The sequence below is a fragment of the Vipera berus genome (assembly GCF_964194415.1).
Source record: "Vipera berus genome assembly, chromosome: 10".
Classification (NCBI taxonomy): Eukaryota; Metazoa; Chordata; class Lepidosauria; order Squamata; family Viperidae; genus Vipera; species Vipera berus.
Window position 1 is genome coordinate 4,528,421 of NC_138213.1, and position 19,109 is coordinate 4,547,529.

The 19,109-nt window shown below is 43.8% G+C and overlaps 1 protein-coding gene across 7 annotated transcripts in view; it reads left to right on the forward strand.

Annotated features, from left to right (window-relative positions):
- RPGRIP1L (RPGRIP1 like) overlaps positions 1–19,109 on the forward strand; it is a 57,088-nt gene that overhangs the window by 21,852 nt on the left and 16,127 nt on the right. For all 7 annotated transcript variants that reach the window (XR_014027469.1, XM_081335735.1, XM_081335737.1 and 4 more), the window contains 9 exons: positions 467–584; positions 1,964–2,416; positions 3,467–3,607; positions 4,101–4,460; positions 4,801–4,994; positions 9,606–9,689; positions 10,295–10,375; positions 12,054–12,216; positions 14,923–15,011. Coding sequence is in view for 6 of the 7 variants with exons in the window: in XM_081335735.1 (XP_081191861.1) it covers positions 467–584; positions 1,964–2,416; positions 3,467–3,607; positions 4,101–4,460; positions 4,801–4,994; positions 9,606–9,689; positions 10,295–10,375; positions 12,054–12,216; positions 14,923–15,011 (1,683 nt within the window). In the remaining variant the exon portion in view is untranslated. The remainder of the gene's footprint in view (positions 1–466; positions 585–1,963; positions 2,417–3,466; positions 3,608–4,100; positions 4,461–4,800; positions 4,995–9,605; positions 9,690–10,294; positions 10,376–12,053; positions 12,217–14,922; positions 15,012–19,109) is intronic.

The window sequence follows — 19,109 nt, forward strand, 5'->3', positions numbered from 1 at the left end:
TCTCCTCTCCCCCCCCCAAAAAAAAAATGAAAGCCCGTGGCGTTTGCCTTTTCTCTCTGGGGCATCTTGTGCGTTTGTTGGTCTCACATTTTCATTCATAATGTGAGACACATAGAAAAGGATGCAGAATCAGGGATTGGCCCTTTCTCGCAATTAAGACTTTTTTTAAAAAAAATTCCAAAATTAGAATTTAATACCTCAAAGAGGCTTGGGAAGATCAAAAATTTGACTTAACTGTCCCTCCTCGCCCAGTAATTTTATTTGTATACACCGCCCAGAGCCTCCCTCTGTGAGGGAGCTGGGTGGTTTCTAAATTCGATAACTGAATAACTAAATAAATTCCGGCACTTAGGAAAAAAAAATGATGGTTTCGTCGTATTGGGGGAAAGGGCCTTCGTTGACAAACTCTGCTTGGCGCAAAGCATGGGCTGTGAGCCTAACGCTCTGTTCTTCCTCGCATCGTCAGGCAGAGGTGGAATGTGTGACACGAAAAATGGAGGCCTCGCAGGAGGATTATGAGTTCAAACTGGAACAGTACGTCCACCTCCTTGACATTAGAGCTGCCCGTATCAGAAAACTAGAAGGTATATCGTCCAGAATTCCGATTTTACCACAGAAAGTACTTTAGGAGAGGGGGGGGAGGGAAAGAAATTAGGAAAGGAAGTGAAGGGTTCAGTTGTGACCACCTATTCGATTGTGTTTCACCGGTAAAAACCCAGGAATTCCATTGGGGGCGTCAACTGAGATTTGTGGAAAGAAATACAGGTAGGCCTCGACTTAACAATCGTTCGTTTAGTGACCGTTCGAAGTTACGACGGCACTGAGAAAAGTCAGCTACGGCCGTTTTTCAAGCAAAGTCACTGGGGGAAGCCCTGTTTGCCTAACCGCCGAATGATTCACTTAACAACAGCGATGATTACACAGCGGGGGCGAAAAGGTTGCAAAACGAGGCGCAGCCCCCTTAACGACTGCCTCGCTTAGCAGTGGAAAGTTTGGGCTTGATGGCGGTCGTATGAAGAGGACTACCTATAGCAGAGCATTTAAGAATTGCAGAATAACAGGGTTGGAAGGGACCTTGGAGGTCTTCTAGTCCAACCCTCTGCCTAAGCAAGAGACCCTCTATCATTTCAGACAAATGGCTGTCCGGTCTCTTCTTAAAAGCCTCCAGTGTTGGAGCATTCACCACTTCTGGTGGCAAGCAGTTCCACTGGCTGATTATTCTTACTGTCCAGAAATTTCTCCTTCTTTAGGGTTGTCGCTTTGTCTCCTTGTTAGGTTTTCTAGTTTCTTTTAGTGCACATGTAATGCATCCTTCTAAATCAGGGGTCCACAGCCATGATTAAGCCATGACCTGTTCGCAACCAGGCTGCGTGAGTTGACTGGCCGGCACACACGCTGGCAGCCCAACTTGCGCTCGCTCGTACAAATGAAGCTTGTGCACACATGCACGTGCATTCTTGCCCCTCGCACAAAACCATCCCCTCTTCCCCTCCCAACCCCCCCCCCCACGCTGGGCCGTCATCCCGAAGAGATTGGGGAACACGGCTGTAAATTATGGATCTGAGGGTTAGACTCACAAATTCCGAGGAAGCAGCGAGGAAAAAAGCCAAAGGTGCTTTTTTTTTTTCCCCAGGAGGCAACTGGACTTTCTTTGTTTTTCTTTTGAAGTCATTTCACTTCTCATCCCAGAAGCTTCTTCAGCTCTGACTGGTGGGTGGGGAGGGGCAGCATCTACCACTCCCACTCATCTACCCTCTAGTCAGAGCTGAGGAAGCTTCTTTTGGATGAGAAACGAAACGTCTTCAAAAGAAAAACAAAAGAAAGTCCAGTTGCCTCCGGGGGAAAAAACCCAGCACCTTTGGGACAACCATGACCGGAATGACCGAGAATCTCCGTAGCGAGGAAGAATTTAACCTCCTTCCCCAATGAATTCATGTCCGCCGCCTCTTCTTTGCCTTGCCAGCCCAGCTGAAGGATATCGCTTACGGTACCAAACAGTACAAATTTCGACCAGAGCTGATGGCTGACGAACCTGTGGATGACTTTGACGAAACGGCTCATTTGGAAAGAGGAGAGAACCTCTTTGAGATCCACATCAGCCGGGTGGCGTTTTCCCCAGAAGCGGCCGCCTCTTTTGGGGACCAAGAGCCCGCCACGTTCTGCACTTACGCCTTCTACGATTTCGAACTACAGACCACTCCGGTTGTTCAAGGGCTCAGCCCGGCCTACAATTTCACCTCTCAGTATCTGGTGCGGGTGGACGATTGCTTTTTGCAGTATTTGCAGAAAAGCGCCACCACCCTGGAAATCCATCTCGCTCATGGCGTAGACTTTGAAACCGCGGGAGCTTGCCAGCTGAGGTTCCAGGAAATTCTAGAAAAAAACGGTAGAATCTGCGGTTCCTCCATCTTGGTTGGTAGGTGTCGCTTGTGGATGTTGAAGTTGCATTTTTGATTGCTTTGGTAACTGTGTTTAGAAACAAATGTTATGTATTTAGCAACCAGCCTCAGTGATTAGCTAGATCGGAGTCCCCAACCCCCGGTTTGTGGACCGGTACCGGGTGCGGCATGCCAGCAACCGGGCCACGTACACAAGCAAAGCCCCATCCGTGAGATGCAGGTAGCACACAAAACCACACACTTTCCGGTCCGTGCAAAAACCTCTCTCCACAGAACCGGCTCTGGTGCCCAAAAGGTTATGGACCTCTGACATAGATCACTCTGTTGCAACTAACAGTCTCCAAGCATTTTTTTTTAATTATACCACCTACTGTAATTTCTGAGGTACTTTGTCCAACTCAGTTAGGAAATGTTAAGTTGAGGTCAGCCTAAATCCATCTGGAGATTTTTGGCAAATGAGCGGTTTCTTAAATTAAAAAAGGAAGACGCAAGATTGCAGTCCGGTGCACTTGTACTCGTGATTAAGTTATGCGGATTTCAGCGAAGCTAATCCACGAATTAGTGTCACTTAACTGATCATGCGTTTATAAATGCCTGTTTACCAGCTCGTGTTCACATGAAAAAAAAACACAGCCCTTCTTTTGATATAACTAGAGAAAATTGGTGTTATTGTTGACATAAATTAGGTAGCTAAATCAATTCCATGCTGCTATCATTTGGTTGAAGAACGTTGGTGTGCAACAAAATATTATGGAGAAGTTGGAGAAAAGGGGTAGTAGATGTTTGTTAATTACGAATGCCTCCATTATTATGTTGTATTATTCCATGTACAAGCCAGGTCTTGTTTCACTAATGCCCTGGCAATAAGAAATTGCCATTGTAGTCTACCTAATTATGGCCTATTTAAGATACACGACCCTTTTAGATTGAAATAACATTATTACAAGGCATTAAAATACACTCTAAAAGAAAGCATGAATTTGAATTCGCAATGACTGCAAATAACGTGGACGATCTTGAGGCTGAAATTTTTGACCTTGCAAATGTCCATGAACTTTGACTTGTAGGAGTTGGAAGAGAAATTCAAAATTACGGCACCGTGGAATATTGGGTCAGGTTAAGAGTTCCCATGGACCAAGCGATCAGACTGTACAAGGAACGCGCAAAAGCCCTTGGTTACATCGCAGCAAATTTCAAAGATCAAGCAAGTATCAGGGGTTGTTGTTTTTTTAGATGCATTACTGTTGTTGCCTCAAGAACACTTCTCTTCCTGTGTCTTTGGTGACACTGCAATCGCCAAAGTATGTTGCTTTGTTTAAATTTCACAGCTTCTAGAGTTGTTCACTGTTTTTTCAGGTCCTATTCTACCTTGGTGGCAATCCTTCTCTCTCTCTCTCTCTCTCTCTCTGTGTGTGTGTGTGTGTGTGTGTGTGTGTGTGTGTGTGTCCTTCCAGCTACACAAGGATCTACTGCAGATGTTCCTACTGATAGTTTTATCAACATGGCCAAAGATTCAGATTATTCTGATTTGAATATGCCCTACCCTTTTCGACTGGAGCGGTTTTTACGATGATTACAAGCTATGTCAGTTAGAGATTGGATGCAACTGAGCCTAGTGACAGATGTTCACCTTTGCAGTTAAAAAACAAAAACATAAATTTATCTCTTTCCCCCCCCCCTCCTTTTTGTCAAAATAGCCAGCACTCAATCCTCTCCAAGGCAGTCCTTCAATAGATGGAAACTTAAATGAGCTCCACATTACAGTAAAAAGTTGTAACGATTTGCCGGGCCGAAACACCAACCTCCAGCCAAGTTCTTACGTGGTTTATAAGTTCTTTGACTTTGCCGATCACGATACGGCCATCGTCCCCAGCAGCAACCAACCTCAGTTTGACGACCACATGGGCTTCCCAGTGCCAATGAATGCTGACCTCGACCGTTATCTGAAATCCGAATTTTTGAATGTCTACGTCTTTGATGACGGGGAAGCAGAAGATGGGGTTTACCTAGGAAAAGCAAATGTTCCTTTAATTTCATTGGCCCATGGTAAATCCATTTCAGGTAAGATCCTACCCCTTTGCTAAACCGGATCTTAAGTTGGGCAGATCATTCTTAAACTTGTCCTAATAAAGGAGAACATTTTGTAGCTTAGGACTGAAACGAGGGGTCCTTGGTGCTCTCTGAGCTTGTTTTCTTGCAGACGTTTCATGACCCAAACTCGGTAACGTGTGTGCTGATGATGTTATCATGAAACGTCTGCAAGAAAACAACCCAGCTCAGAGAGCAACAAGGACCCTTCCTAAGCTTGTCCAGTTTTAAAGTGGTTTATGTTGTATGGTGCAAACCCCCTTCAAACGTCTTTCCAAGATGAATGACTCATGTTTGCGTTTGATTTTTTCAGGGACCTTTGAATTAACAGATTCTGAAGCTCGTCCCGCTGGGACAGTCAACATTGAACTGAAATGGAAGCTGACTTACCTTCAGCCAGCCAGCTCCATTGTAGCAACAAACCTCACAGATTACATCCAGAATGAGAAACCAGTGAAGGGGCAAGGAGAAGGTCCACTGCTGCCTCCGTCTTTCTCACCAGTGATGGTATTCAGCCTTTCCTCATAGTCTAGAGCTGTGTTCTCTTAACAAGCTGCCCTCTAAGTATAAATGTGACTTCTAGACCAGTGGTCCCCAACCTTTTCTTCACCACGGACCCCCTTGAAAGACCTTTTGTGGCCACAAACCACTAAGACACCTCCTCGCCATGACCTGTTTTCCTGGTAACCTTCTGGGAGGAGGGGGCTTCGTGGTATCCGAAGCAGAACACCCAGATTCAGCCACAGTTGAAAATGTGTTCAAAAATATATATATAAGGGACGCGGTGGCTCAGTGTGTTAGGACGCTGAGCTTGTCGATCAGAAGGTCGGCAGTTTGGCGGGTCGAATCCCGAGTGCCGTGTAACAGAGTGAGGGAGATATGTGTTAAATATATACATATACATATACATACATATTGTTGTTGTTGTTAGCTGCGAAGTCGTGTCCGACCCATCGCGACCCTATGGACAACATTCCTCCAGGCCTTCCTGTCCTCTACCATCTTCTGGAGTCCATTTAAGCTCACGCCTACTGCTTCAGTGACTCCATCCAGCCACCTCATTCTCTGTCGTCCCCTTCTTCTATTGCCCTCGATCTTTCCCAGCATTAGGCTCTTCTCCAGTGAGTCCTTCCTTCTCATTAGGTGGCCAAAGTATTTGAGTTTTAGCTTCAGGATCTGGCCTTCTAAAGAGCAGTCAGGATTGATCTCCTCTAGGACTGACCGGTTTGATCGCCTTGCAGTCCAAGGGACTCGCAGGAGTCTTCTCCAGCACCATAGTTCAAAGGCCTCAATTCTTTGGCGCTCAGCCTTTCTTATGGTCCAACTTTCACTGCCATACATTGCAACTGGGAAGACCATAGCCTTGACTATACGCACTTTTGTTGACAGGGTGATGTCTCTGCTTTTTAGTGTGCTGTCTAGATTTGCCATGGCTTTCCTCCCCAGGAGCAAGCGTCTTTTAATTTCTTGGCTACAGTCCCCATCTGCAGTGATCTTGGAGCCCAGGAAAATAAAATCTGTCACTACCTCCATTTCTTCCCCATCTATTTGCCAGGAATTGAGAGGGCCAGATGCCATGATCTTGGTTTTCTTAATGTTAAGTTTCAACCCAACTTTTGCACTCTCCTTCTTCACCCGCAACAAGAGGCTCTTTAGTTCTTCTTCACTTTCTGCCATTAGAGTGGTATCATCTGCGTATCTTAGGTTGTTGATATTTCTTCCGGCAATCTTAATTCCAACTTTTGATTCATCTAGCCCTGCCTTTCTCATGATGTGCTCTGCATATAAGTTAAATAGGCAGGGCGACAGTATACAGCCTTGCCTGACTCCTTTCCCAATTTTGAACCAATCAGTGGTTCCGTGTCCAGTTCTCACTGTTGCTTCTTGACCCGCATATAGGTTTCTCAAGAGACAAATAAGATGGTCTGGTACTCCCATCTCTTTAAGAACTTGCCACAGTTTGTTATGATCCACACAATCAAAGGCTTTGGCATAGTCAATGAAGCAGAAGTAGATGTTTTTCTGGAACTCCCTAGCTTTCTCCATGATCCAGCGTATGTTGGCAATTTGATCTCTAGTTCCTCTGCCTCTTCGAAATCCTGCCTGTACTTCTGGTAGTTCTCGATCCACATACTGCTGAAGTCTAGCTTGTAGGATTTTAAGCATGACTTTACTAGCATGAGAAATGAGTGCAATGGTGCGATAGTTTGAACATTCTTTGGCACTGCCTTTCTTTGGAATTGGAATGTAAACTGATCTTTTCCAATCCTGTGGCCACTGTTGAGTTTTCCAAATTTGCTGGCAAATTGAGTGTAGCACTTTTACTGCACTGTCTTTTAAGATTTTGAATAGCTCAGCTGGAATACTGTCACCTCCACTAGCTTTGTTGTTGCTCAGCTTTTCTAAGGCCCACTTCACTTCACATTCTAGGATGTCTGGCTCGAGGTCAGTGACCACCTCATTGTGATTATCAGGGACGTTAAGCTCATTCTTGTATAGTTCTTCTGTGTAATTTTGCCACCTCTTCTTAATCTCTTCTGCCTCTGTTAGGTCCCTGCCATTTTGGTCCTTTATCATGCCCATTTTTGCATTAAACGTTCCCTTCATCTCTCCAATTTTCTTGAAAAGATCTCTGGTCCTCCCTATGCTATTGTTTTCTTCTATTTCTTTGCACTGTTCATTTAAGAAGGCATTTTTATCTCTTCTAGCTATTCTCTGGAATTCTGCATTCAATTGGGCATATCTATGTTTTTCTCCCTTGCCTTTCGCTTCCCTCCTTTCCTTAGCTATTTGCAAAGCTTCCTCAGACAGCCATTTTGCTTTCTTGCATTTCTTTTTCTTTGGGATGGTTTTGGTTGCTACCTGTTGTACAATGTCACGAACCTCTGTCCATAGTTCTTCAGGCACTCTGTCTATCAAATCTAATTCCTTAAATCTATTTGTCACCTCTACTGTATATTCAACAGGGATATGATTTAATTCATACCTGAGTGGCCTAGTGCTTTTCCCTACTTTCTTCAGTTTAAGCTTAAACTTTGCAAGGAGAAGCTCATGGTCTGAGCCACAGTCAGCTCCTGGTCTTGTTTTTACTGACTGTATAGAGCTTCTCCATCTTTGGCTGCAGAGCATATAGTCAATCTGATTTCTGTGTTGACCGTCTGGTGATGTCCATGTGTAGAGCCGTCTCTTGGGTTGTTGGAAAAGAGTGTTTGCTATGACCATCGTATTCTCTTGACAAAATTCTATCAGCCTGTGCCCTGCTTCATTTTGTACTCCAAGGCCAAACTTGCCTGTTATTCCAGTTATCTTTTGGCTTCCTACTTTAGCATTCCAATCCCCCATGATGATAAGGACATCATGTTTTGGTGTTACTTCTATAAGGTGCTGTAGGGCTTCATAGAACCGGTCAATTTCATCCTCTTCAGCACTGGTGGTTGGGGCATAGACTTGGACTACTGTGATATTGAATGGTTTGCCTTGGATTCGAACTGAGATCATTCTGTCATTTTGAGGATTGTATCCCAGTATTGCTTTTCCTACTCTTTTATTGACTATGAAGGCTACTCCATTTCTTCTGAGGGATTCTTGCCCGCAGTAGTATACCTGATGGTCATCTGAATTAAATTCACCCATTCCTGTCCATTTTAGTTCGCTGATACCTAAGATGTCGATGTTCAGTCTTGTCATCTCTTGTTTGACCACGTCCAGCTTTCCTTGATTCATGGATCTTACATTCCAGGTTCCTATGGAGAAAAAATCTTTACAGCATCGGACTTTCCTTTCACCACCAGACACATCCACAGCTGAGCGTCCTTTCGGCTTTGGCCCAGTCGCTTCATTCTTTCTGGCGCTACTAGTACTAGCCCTCTGCTCTTCCCCAGTAGCATATTGGACGCCTTCCGACCTGAGGGGCTCATCTTCCAGCGTCATATCGTTTTGCCTTTTGGTACTGTCCATAGGGTTTTCATGGCAAAGATACTGGAGTGGGTTGCCATTTCCTTCTCCAGTGGATCACGTTTTGTCAGAACTCTCGGCTATGACCTGTCCGTCTTGGGTGGCCCTGCACGGCATAGCTCATAGCTTCATTGAATTACGCAAGCCCCTTCGCCACGACAAGGCAGTAATCCATGAAGGGGACATACATATTACACACATATATATATATATATATATATATATATATATATATATATATATATATATATATATAGTATTTGTTGAGTATTTTAGAATACCTTGCAAGGCCAAATACGGGCCAAATCTTATTGCCTGTATCAGCCTAACCTAAGGCCATCCACAAGCTGTAGTCACAACTGTGACAACTCATTATTTGTGTAAATTTTTTGGATTGCTAACAAAGAATTAAAGGGAGACTGATATGGCCATTTCATGAGAACAAATGAGTTTGAAATGGCCATATCAGTCTCTCTTTAATTCTTTGTTAGCAATCCAAAAAATTTACGTGTGTGTGTGTGTGTGTATACAGTATATATGTATGTACGTGTGTAGAGGTGTGTGTATAGCATGTATACATGTGTGTCATGTATGTGTATGGGTAGATATATGGTGTCTTTTGAGAGCAGACAACAGATTTTCATTTTTAATGTGCTCACAGTAAAAAAATAAAGTCCATCCATCCATCTATCTATCTATCTATCTATCTATCTATCTATCTATCTATCTATCTATCTATCTATCTATCTATGACTTAAGTCAAAACATTCTTCTAGCCTTTGGGGACCCCCCGTGATGACATCGCAGACCCCCCTCCCCCGGGGTCCACGGACCACAGGTTGAGAACTGCTGTTCTCGACCTCACAATGCACAGAGGACCTAATTAAGAAATGGTATTCTTGATTGCACAAAGACTTCCTTGTCCCTCATTCACTTATCACTTCCTTTCTCTTTTAAATCGGAAGTGACCATCCTATGGACAACAGGTTACAGTAGCCCCTGATCTCCCTGATGGCGGCGTGCCCAGATTTTGAGATACGTTGGTTTCTTTTCAGAGCTGTTAAAATGATTCCCCACGGCCGAGTTAGGCAAATCAGATTCTTCCGGATTTTGGCAATTCCCTTTTGATGCGAGATGTTTTTGTTTTTCATTTTTATTTTTTAGAGACCCCAGCCTAAGCCAAGACAGCGCTTGGCTGCAGTGGACAAGAAAGTCTGTTTTGTAGATATGGACCCGTTGCCAAATTCAGTGAGTATGAGCTTTTCCATTGCATGTGCTTGTTTTGATAACAAAAACAATAATAATAATATAAAGTTGGAAGGGACCTTGGAGGTCTTCTAGTCTAACCCCCTGCTCAAGCAGGAGATCCTATACCATTTCAAACAAACGATTGTCCAATCTTTTCTTAAAAACTTCCAGTGTTGGAGCACCCACCACTTCTGGAGGCGAGTTGTTCCACTGGTTAATTGTTCTCACTGTCAGGAAGTTTCTCCTTAGTTCCAGGTTGCTTCTCTCCTTGACTAGTTTCCATCCGTTGCTTCTTGTCCTGCTTTCAGGCACTGGCTGTGTAAATTTACAATGCATTGTCTTCATACAATTCCATTTGAACTCTCTGCCAAGCGATATTTTTTTTTAATAACAGGAAGTTCATTTTTTCCCCTTAGAAATTTAGTTTAGGTATTATGGGCAGAAGTGCTGGGTGCATCATGCCATCACCTCACCGTGGGCTCAGTAGCCGGAGAGATTGCAGGCCAAAGGCTATTGTTTTCTTTAACTAGCACCCTTTGGCAAAACCTTTCAGGCCAGTTTACAAATGTCTAAGTCACTCTTCCTTTGCTTTAATTCTAATGTAGAGTTCCATTCCTGAAAAAGAAGATAAAAAGGCCTTGCAGAAAGCGAAAGATGAAAAGCCTGTACTTTTAAATCATCCAGAGGTATGAGGCAATTCACGTTAATCAAGTCTTGAAACAAAGTACATTGAATTTCCATTAGGTATGTTGCATCCAGAGCATAAGCTGATGGTATACGTGACTGATTCGGTAATTTGGATTTTTTTTAAAAAAAAATTGTGTTGATTTGGACTCAGCACCAGACTTGTGCGTTGCTGATGAGATGATAACAGACTCTTCTTTTTCTTCTTTGGGTGTAGAAAAATAATTCTGAGTGTCTTATTTCACGCGGCGTTTTCATTCTGTACAGCGGGGTAGTGGCAATCGATTAAAAACTTCATTGAATTCTAAAGATGCTCAACTTCAGCCCAGCTAGCTAAATGGGGACAGACCTGATTATTCTGGGATGGGAGGCTATCAGTAACACTGTAAATCAGACAAGAAAATCTGAAAACATCTTGGAAGAAGGAAAGAGGAAAACATTTGATGTTGTTGTGATGAAGAATGTTCCAGAAAAACAGTAGGGTTCAACTCAGCTAGAGGAAGCTTTATCATTTTGAAAAATAATGACTTCTGCTCCGGTCTGCTCTGTGTCTTATTATTGTCAATATCCAAGGCAACTCTCAGCTTTTAAACCAGGGTCTCCCAACCTTGGAGACTTTAAGATAGGTAGACTTCAAGATAGGGCTGGCTGGGGAATTCTGGGAGTTGACGTCCCCCTATCTTAAAATTGCCAAGGTTTTGGAAACACTATTCTAACCACTTTGGGTAAATCTCAGCAGATTGACCAAAATAAGGCAAGGATGTAGGGGAGGGTGAAATGTTTTTTTTCTCTTTTGCTAGACACGGGTCTCCAAACTTGGCTCTTTTATGACTGGCGGACTTCAACTTCCAAAATTCCTCAGCCTGGCTGAGGAATTCTGGGAGTTGAAATCCACCAGTCATAAAAGGGCCACGTTTGAAGACCCCTGTGCTAGAAGATTGATCCCAAAAGGGTTAAAAGAGATTCGACTGTTCCTATTTACTACTAAATCACTCTCCCCGTGAAACTTTTTGACAAATAGTCCTAGCATGGTTAAAAATTGAACGGGAAAAGGAGAAAGGGGATTTTGCAAATTGACTGTTGGAGGGAATGGTTTTAGAAGGAGCTACGAGACGCGTTATGTCATATGTCAGGGATGGGGAACTATGGCCCTTTTATGACTGGTGGACTTCATCTCCCAGAGTTCCTGAGCCAGCCAGCCAATTTATCATGCTGGCTCAGCAATTCTGGGAGTTGAAGTCCACCAGTCATAAAAGGGCCATAGTTCCCCGCCTCTGTCATACCTGGTAGAACGAAGAGCAGAGCTCTAAGATAGATTTACCTGCATGGATTTATTGAACCTGACATATTCATCAAAGGCTCCCTAGTAACAAAAGTATAGGATTAGAGACTCTCATGTTTCTTTCTAGCTACTGCAAGGACCGGATACATTTAAGAATGTAATTCCCCCCCCCCCCCGCCAACTTGATTTTAAATTCGTTTTATAGAAGGTACGGATGACTTATTTGTCAGTTTGAGCATTCTGAGAATACAACACCCCAAAGTTAAGCTTTTTCCTCTGCCAACGCACACAGATCCTTTTGTCACGCGTAAAAGCGGCTCTAAATTCTAACTCATCAAAATCTCGCTTGCGTCAATGAATTGATATTAACTCTGGTCCTCCTTGTCCTCGGGCTGAAGGCTCTACGAGAAACAGATGCTGACAGCAGACCAAGCAAGCCGTCTGCAGCCGAGATGCCCCAAGAACGGGAGGACCTCTCTCAGCTGTCGGAAGGTCAGCTGGCTGACCAGAGTTCAGTTACTTCAGAAGACCAAACCGAAATCGAGGAAGTGGAAACCGAAGGTAGAGACCGAGCAGAACAGCTCCACCTCTCTTGGATCGTCTCCGTTTCCACCTGAAAATCCCACTCCTTTCCCCCTGCCTTCGTGCGTTGGCTTGGCCCTACACTGTGCAGAAGGTGGATCCTCGCTTTACGCCCGTAACGGAGCCCCCAAATTTCTGCTGCTAAGCCCGGCGGTTGCTAAGTGGGTTTTGCCCCGTTTTGCGACCTTCCGTGCCACCGTTGTTAAGCGAATCACTGCAACTGTGGTTCAGTTGGTAACGCGGTTGTTGTTGGTTGTTAAGCGAACCCGGCTTCCCCCTTTGACTTTGCTTGTCACAAGGTCGCAAAAGGGGATCACTGCAGCTGCCATAAATGGTATGGGGGGTCTGCTTGAGAAGGGGGTTGGACTAGAAGACCTCACGGGTCCCTTCCAGCTCTATTCTGACTGATGGATTGATTGAAATATGACTCAGTTGCCAAGTGTCCAAATTTTGACCACGTGACCCTGGTAAGTGTAAAAAAAAAAAACCAACGGTCATAAGGTACTTTTTTTTAGGCCATTGTAAGTTTGAACGTTCACTAAACAGACTGTTGTAAGTCGAGGACTATCTGTATAAGTATTTTAGACAACTGCCTATGGAGGTTCTCAGTGGTCCGAGTCCAGGTTGTCCCAAAGGTGCTTTTTCAAGAGGCAGCTGGGCTGAAGAACTGAAGAAGCTTCTTGGGTGAGAAGCGAAATGTTTTCAAGGAAAAACAAAGAAAATCCAGTTGCCTTTTTTTTTTTTTAAAAAAAAGCACCTTTGGGAGTCTTTTAAATAACCATAAATTCTCTTTAGACATAGAATGTGAATTGGCCAGCACAGGAATAGCCCCAGCAATTGCTTTGATAAAGTTATTTCGTCTCTTCTTCTGTCACCTGTCAGATATCAAGCTAAAAACAAAAAAAAACCAACCCAGTAAGTTTTATACTTAAGCGAATGGGTCCCATTCTCCTGTAATTCCCACCTTAGCAGAAATGGCTGTCTTGCTAACGTCTACCCCGAAAGCTTTTTCCTTCCTTCAAATGCGAGAGAAATGATGACTCTTCGGGGACTCATTTTTTAGAACGCAACAGCTGAAAAACCCAGGTTTGCCAGTCATTTTCACTGCTTTGGCGGCTGGTTTGGGGCCGTAAATTATTCCAGTGTTCCTGGAGGAGAAGACACAGAATAGCAAACGTTCATTTGGGGGATCGTCCATTAAGCGATTTACGTCATTTAATTGCCTCTCCTTGGAAGTGTCACCATCATTAATTCCTCTGGCAGTTAAGCCATCCATCATTATCACAATGGCAAAATCAGACCCAAAGCTACAATAGAACCAAATCCCAGCGGACGGTGCGTGTATGTGAAAACAAGGGCTGGCAAGCCAGAGGAGAATCCTTTTGACCAAGGCAGTGCCAAAGTCACCCTGGGAAAGGCAGCCATAGAAGATTACAATCCCATCTCACCGTGGGAACCGGTGGGCTGTTCCATCCAGCTTGTGGAAGGTCCCACGGTTCTGAAGACTCTCTGGGTGTCCCTCGTACAGTCCATATTAGGTTGGTGGTCCATACTGAATCTTAAAAGAAGCGGCTGGGACTTTTATTTATTCATTTCACTGGGAGTGAACTGTAGTCTTGAGTATCTCTGAGATCAGAATAACGAATAACGGAGTTGGAAGGGACTTTTTGGAGATCTTCTGGTCCAACCACCTGCTTGAGCAGGAGACCCTATACCAAGGGTCTTCAAACTTGGCCCTTTTATGACTTCTGGACTTCAACTCCCAGAATTCCTCAGCCAGCCACGCTGGCTGAGGAATTCTGGGAGTTGAAGTCCAGAAGTCATAAAAGGGCCAAGTTTGAAGACCCCTGCCCTATACCATTCAAGACAAGTGGTTGTCCAGTCTCTTCTTTGAAACCTCCAAGTGATGGAGCACCCACAACTTCTGGAGACAAGCCGTTCTACTGATTAATTGTTCTCACTCTCATGAAATTTCTACTTAGTTCTAGGTTGCTTCTCTCCTTGATTAGTTTCCATCCATTGCTCCTTCTCCTGCCTTCAGGTGCTTTGGAAAATAGGTCAATTCCCTCTTCTTTGGGGCAGCCCCTGAGATATTGGAAGACTGCTATCACGTCGCCCCCCCCCCAGTAGATCAAAGTATCTTCAAAATCAAACGTAGATCAAGAAGTTGCCACAGGGGTTCAGGGGCTGCCCCAAAGAAGAGGGAGTCAAGCTATTCTCCAAAGCACCTGAAGGCAGGACATAAAGCAACGGATGGAAACTAATCAAGGAGAGAAGCAACCTAGAACTAAGGAGAAACTTCCTGACAGTGAGAACAACTAACCAGTGGAACAACCTGCCTCCAGAAGCGGTGACTGCTCCAACACCGGAAGTTTTTAAGAAGAGACTGGACAGCCATTTGTCTGAAATGGTGTAGGTTCTCCTGCTTGAGCAGTGGGTTGGACTAGAAGCCCTCCAAGGTCCCTTCCAACTCTATTATTATTATTGTTGTTATTTAGCTAGGTGAATCTGAAACAATGTAACCCCCTTTGATTGGTCAATTATGTGTTTTGTCTGCCTGGAAAAGCCATGGTCTATTGTTGCTTGGAACCGTCACCTGTTTAGCTTTCCTATTCTGCAGTTCGTCCTTTTCTTTTATAATCTCAACTGCGCTTACCTTGGCTAACGTTTCCCCTTTTGCCACAGAACAAGAGGACCAACAGGACGCCGCCGAATCAGTCACCGACAGTGATGACTGTGTGATTCCAAGTTCAGCATCCTCAAGTCTTGATCAGGTTAGTCAGAACCAAGAAGGGGGGAAAAAAGTTCTTCTTCTCAAAGTACTCAAAGCATTCTTCCCTGTGTCCTTAGCAATGTGGTTTTCTTTGAAGAAGTCTGTGTTGAGTTGGATTCCTCTTCTGAATCCTCCTTTGAAACCAGAACTTTGTTGCTGAGGATTTTTTGAGGTTGATGTTTGGAAAACCTGGATCTGGGGTCACATCAGCCATCAGTCTAGACCAGGGGTAGGCAACCTCGGCTCTTTTATGACTCATGGACTTCAACTCCCAGAATTCCTGAGTCAGCAGAATTCTGGGAGTTGAAGTCCATGAGTCGTAAAAGAGCCGAGGTTGCCTACCCCTGGTCTAGACCACAGGGGTGTCCGACCGTGACAACTTTAAGTCTTGTGGACTTCAACACTCAGAATTCCCCAGCCAGCCATGCTGGTTAGGGAATTCTGGGAGTTGAAGTCCACAAGTCTTAAAGTTACCAAGGTTGGACACGTCCCTGGTCTAGACCCTGGTTCAGGGTGTTACAGAGAACTAGCCCTTGATTTTGGACAAGACCTTTAAGATAAACATTACCTAATTCCTTTATTAAATCCTTTTGGGGATTGCCTGTATTATGGGAGCAAATGTATTTCATTAATCCCGGTTTAGAATTAATACAGACCTTCCGTTATTTGGGATTGTGTGATCCTAGCTAGTTAACTCATTCCATGCTGCCACGTTTCCTTTGACAATCTGGCCTGAAATATCTTAGCCTCGATAGGATAAAAGTATGGATTTAAAGATAAACAGATGCCCCACAACGGGCGACAACAAAGGCTGTGGTTGACGTGACTGACTCTTCTTTCTCTCCTGTACTTGGTCAGGATTTTGAAACATTGCCATCTAGAGAAAAAGTGTGTGTTGGGGGGGGGGGAACCCTCCTCCAGCAAAAATATTATTTTAATAGGTGGAACTGCCTTATGATTAATGGCGTGTTCGGTGCCATCCATTTCTTGAAAGCCATAACAATAGGAGCCAAACAGGAAAATTACTCATTCTTAGGCAGCCTTGCAAAAAATCCTGGGGATCGTTGCGCTCTGTTATATCGAGAGTGATTTTAAAAGACTTAAAATACCTCACGGGTTCAGAAAGATTCACATGGGACGATCTTTCTGACTTTTTCCAATTCCTCTTTATACAAGGGAAGTTTGTGGGACACTGCCAGGAGGAGAAGAGAAGGGGGGGGAAACAAAAACACGTCTGATCAGGTATCTGTCATGACAGATAGTCCTCAGCTTACGGCGACAATTGAGCCCAGAGGTTACGTTGCTAAGTGAGAAATTTGTCAAGTGAGTTTTACGACCTTTTCTTGTCACGCACGTTAACCGAATCGCTGCAGTTGTTAAAACGAGTGACACGGTCGTTGAGCCAATTCAGTTTGGCTGGTCAGAAGCTCGCAAGAGCTGGTCCTGCTGACCCCTGGGGTGCTGCTGCCGTCATAAAGGCGAGTCGGTGGCCAAGCGACCGAATTCGGATCCCGTGACCGCGGCGCTGCTGCAGTGGTTCTTAAGTGTGGAAAATGGTCATCGGTCACTTTTTCAGTGCCGTTGTCACTTAGAATGGTCACTAAATGAATTGTTGTAAGTTGAGGACTATAGACATGATAGCAGTCTTCCAGTATTTGAGGGGCTGCCACAAAGAAGTGGGGGGTCACGTTATTCACCAAAGCATCAGAGGGAAGGATGAGAAACAATGGTTGGAAACTGACCAGAGAGAGAAGCAACCTGGAACTAAGGAGAAACTTCCTAACAGTGAGGACAATTGACCGGTGGAACAGCTTGCCACCAGAAATAGTGGGTGTCTCCATCACTGGAGATTTTTAAGAAGAGACTAGAGTCAGTCACTTGTCTGAGATGGTGCAGGTTCTCCTGCTTTAGCAAGGGACTGGACTAGAAGACCTCCAAGGTCCTGTCCTATCCTATCCTATCCTATCCTATCCTATCCTATCCTATCCTATCCTATCCTATCCTATCCTATCCTATCCTATCCTATCCTATTTCTATTTCTATTTCTATTTCTATTATTTAGTTGACTTGCTGCAATATCAGGGCAAGCCGATGTACACACAGGCATTAAATTAACAGTCAGGCCTGAGGTTTCTCTCTTATTGCAACCAATGAGGATAACATACGGTTATGAAGAAAGAACTCAGGCAAATCCCTGAGTATTTAAGCAACTGGTGGAAGAAAGACTGCCTTACATGAAGGTAAATCCCCTGAACTCAGGGGACTTGCCTCAGATTAGTGGGAATAATCCAGCCAAAGTTAACTACTTGTAAATCCCATTGATTCTAGTGTGTCAATATGAAAAATGGGCTTGAGCGCTCCACTTGAAATCAATAAGATTTAAGTATTCTTAACTCAAGCTCAACGGGGCAAGAAGCTAAATTAAGAGAACTAACCGTACAACGAAGCAAGGAAAGGCAACTGCTCCTGACTAATGTTAACAGTGCTTTCTACAATCAGGAATTCTAACGTTCAGGTTGTGACTGCTCAGTGCCAAGAAATATATTATTTGTGGCTAAGACCTCTCGACACATAGACCGTTATCCCAAGGTGGCATTCTTTCTCCGTGCAAACATCTACAAACATTGTTAACATCTAAAATGTTGAAACCTTCTTAAACTCTCCCAACCATCCTCGCTTTATGGATGTTGCGTTTGTATCAAGAAGAGTCACGATTTAGACTGGCCTGTTGTTTGCATCGGACCATACAGCGCATCAAATGCAAGGTTTCTCAACCTTGGCAACTCTTTAAGGTGTACGGATTTCAACTCCCAGAATTCTCCAGCCAGCCAAGGTTGAGCCACATAGATCTAATGTAAGACGTAGCCATATAGCCCACTTAAAGGCACATGGGGAGAAGCCCAATGCAATCTGGAAAGGAAAAAAAATCCTGCAAATAGACCAAAAAACTGCCATTTGCCATCAGTACGTCTAAGATAAAGGAGTCCATGTGGCTGATTCAAGCAGCCATGAGGTTGGACAATCTTCTGGTTCTGCTATTTTACGCTGATGACCAAGCAGATCTTTTTCCCAAGGAAAGGAATAATTCGCTTTCCCATTATCCTCTGTGCTGTTTTGACAATTTGTGTCAATTTGGAGCAATTCCTTAATGGGGAAAAAAAAGTGTCATATCCGAACATGAGCAACGAAGGTGACCGAAACATAATGAATGGAAGAAATCAAAGGGTTTTTTTTTTTGTTTAATGCTCAATTGGCATCAGCTTTCCAGATCTCTTAAAAACCCTGGGAAGGAGAGAACTAACAAGGATCCCTATGTAAGTTAACTATATTCTGTCACTTTAACGTAGACTGTGATTGAGGAGCTCTGATAAAAACCTTTCACAATGATTCGAATCCAAGTCCGAATTATGTGTTCTCTTCACTTTCCTCTGTCTGGGGAGAAATCTAGACTTCTTGCAAGCAGAATGTCTGTTTTTTTCCAAGGAATTGCTGCCAAGTTTTGGGAAGGTTTGGATTTATATTCCGTCGGCTTCTGCTAAGCTCAGCTTTGATTTCAGCATCCAGTTAATTTGGTAATAATTTTGCTCCAATCTAACGGATGGTCTTAGTCCTAGTTCTCAGAGTGCTGGAAAAAATATTAATAAACCCCCCAAATATTGAAAGATTCTTCTGCTAATTTTATCATGAAACTGAAATAACCCACCCCGGATGCTCTTAGCCCTAGTTCTCAGAGTGCTGGAAAAAATATTAATAAACCCCCCAAATATTGAAAGATTCTTCTGCTAATTTTCTCACGAATCTCAAATAACCCACCCCATTGTTTGAGCCATTGGCGATTATGCCTTTCCTTTAAGGAAGGAAAAAAAAACAGGTTACAAATTAGAGCACCAGGTATTAATTCTTAGATCATAAAAGAAGAAACCTTAACATGTTTTCCTCCAGAATTTAGCTTTACAATCGCTCTTTCTTCCTCCCCACCCTCTCTCTCTCTTATACATACACACACGCACACTATCTCTTTTTGTCCGTTATGTATAATTAATCGTAGATTATTTCATTTCGTTTACAACATTTATGAGCTCCACTTCGTCAGCACGAA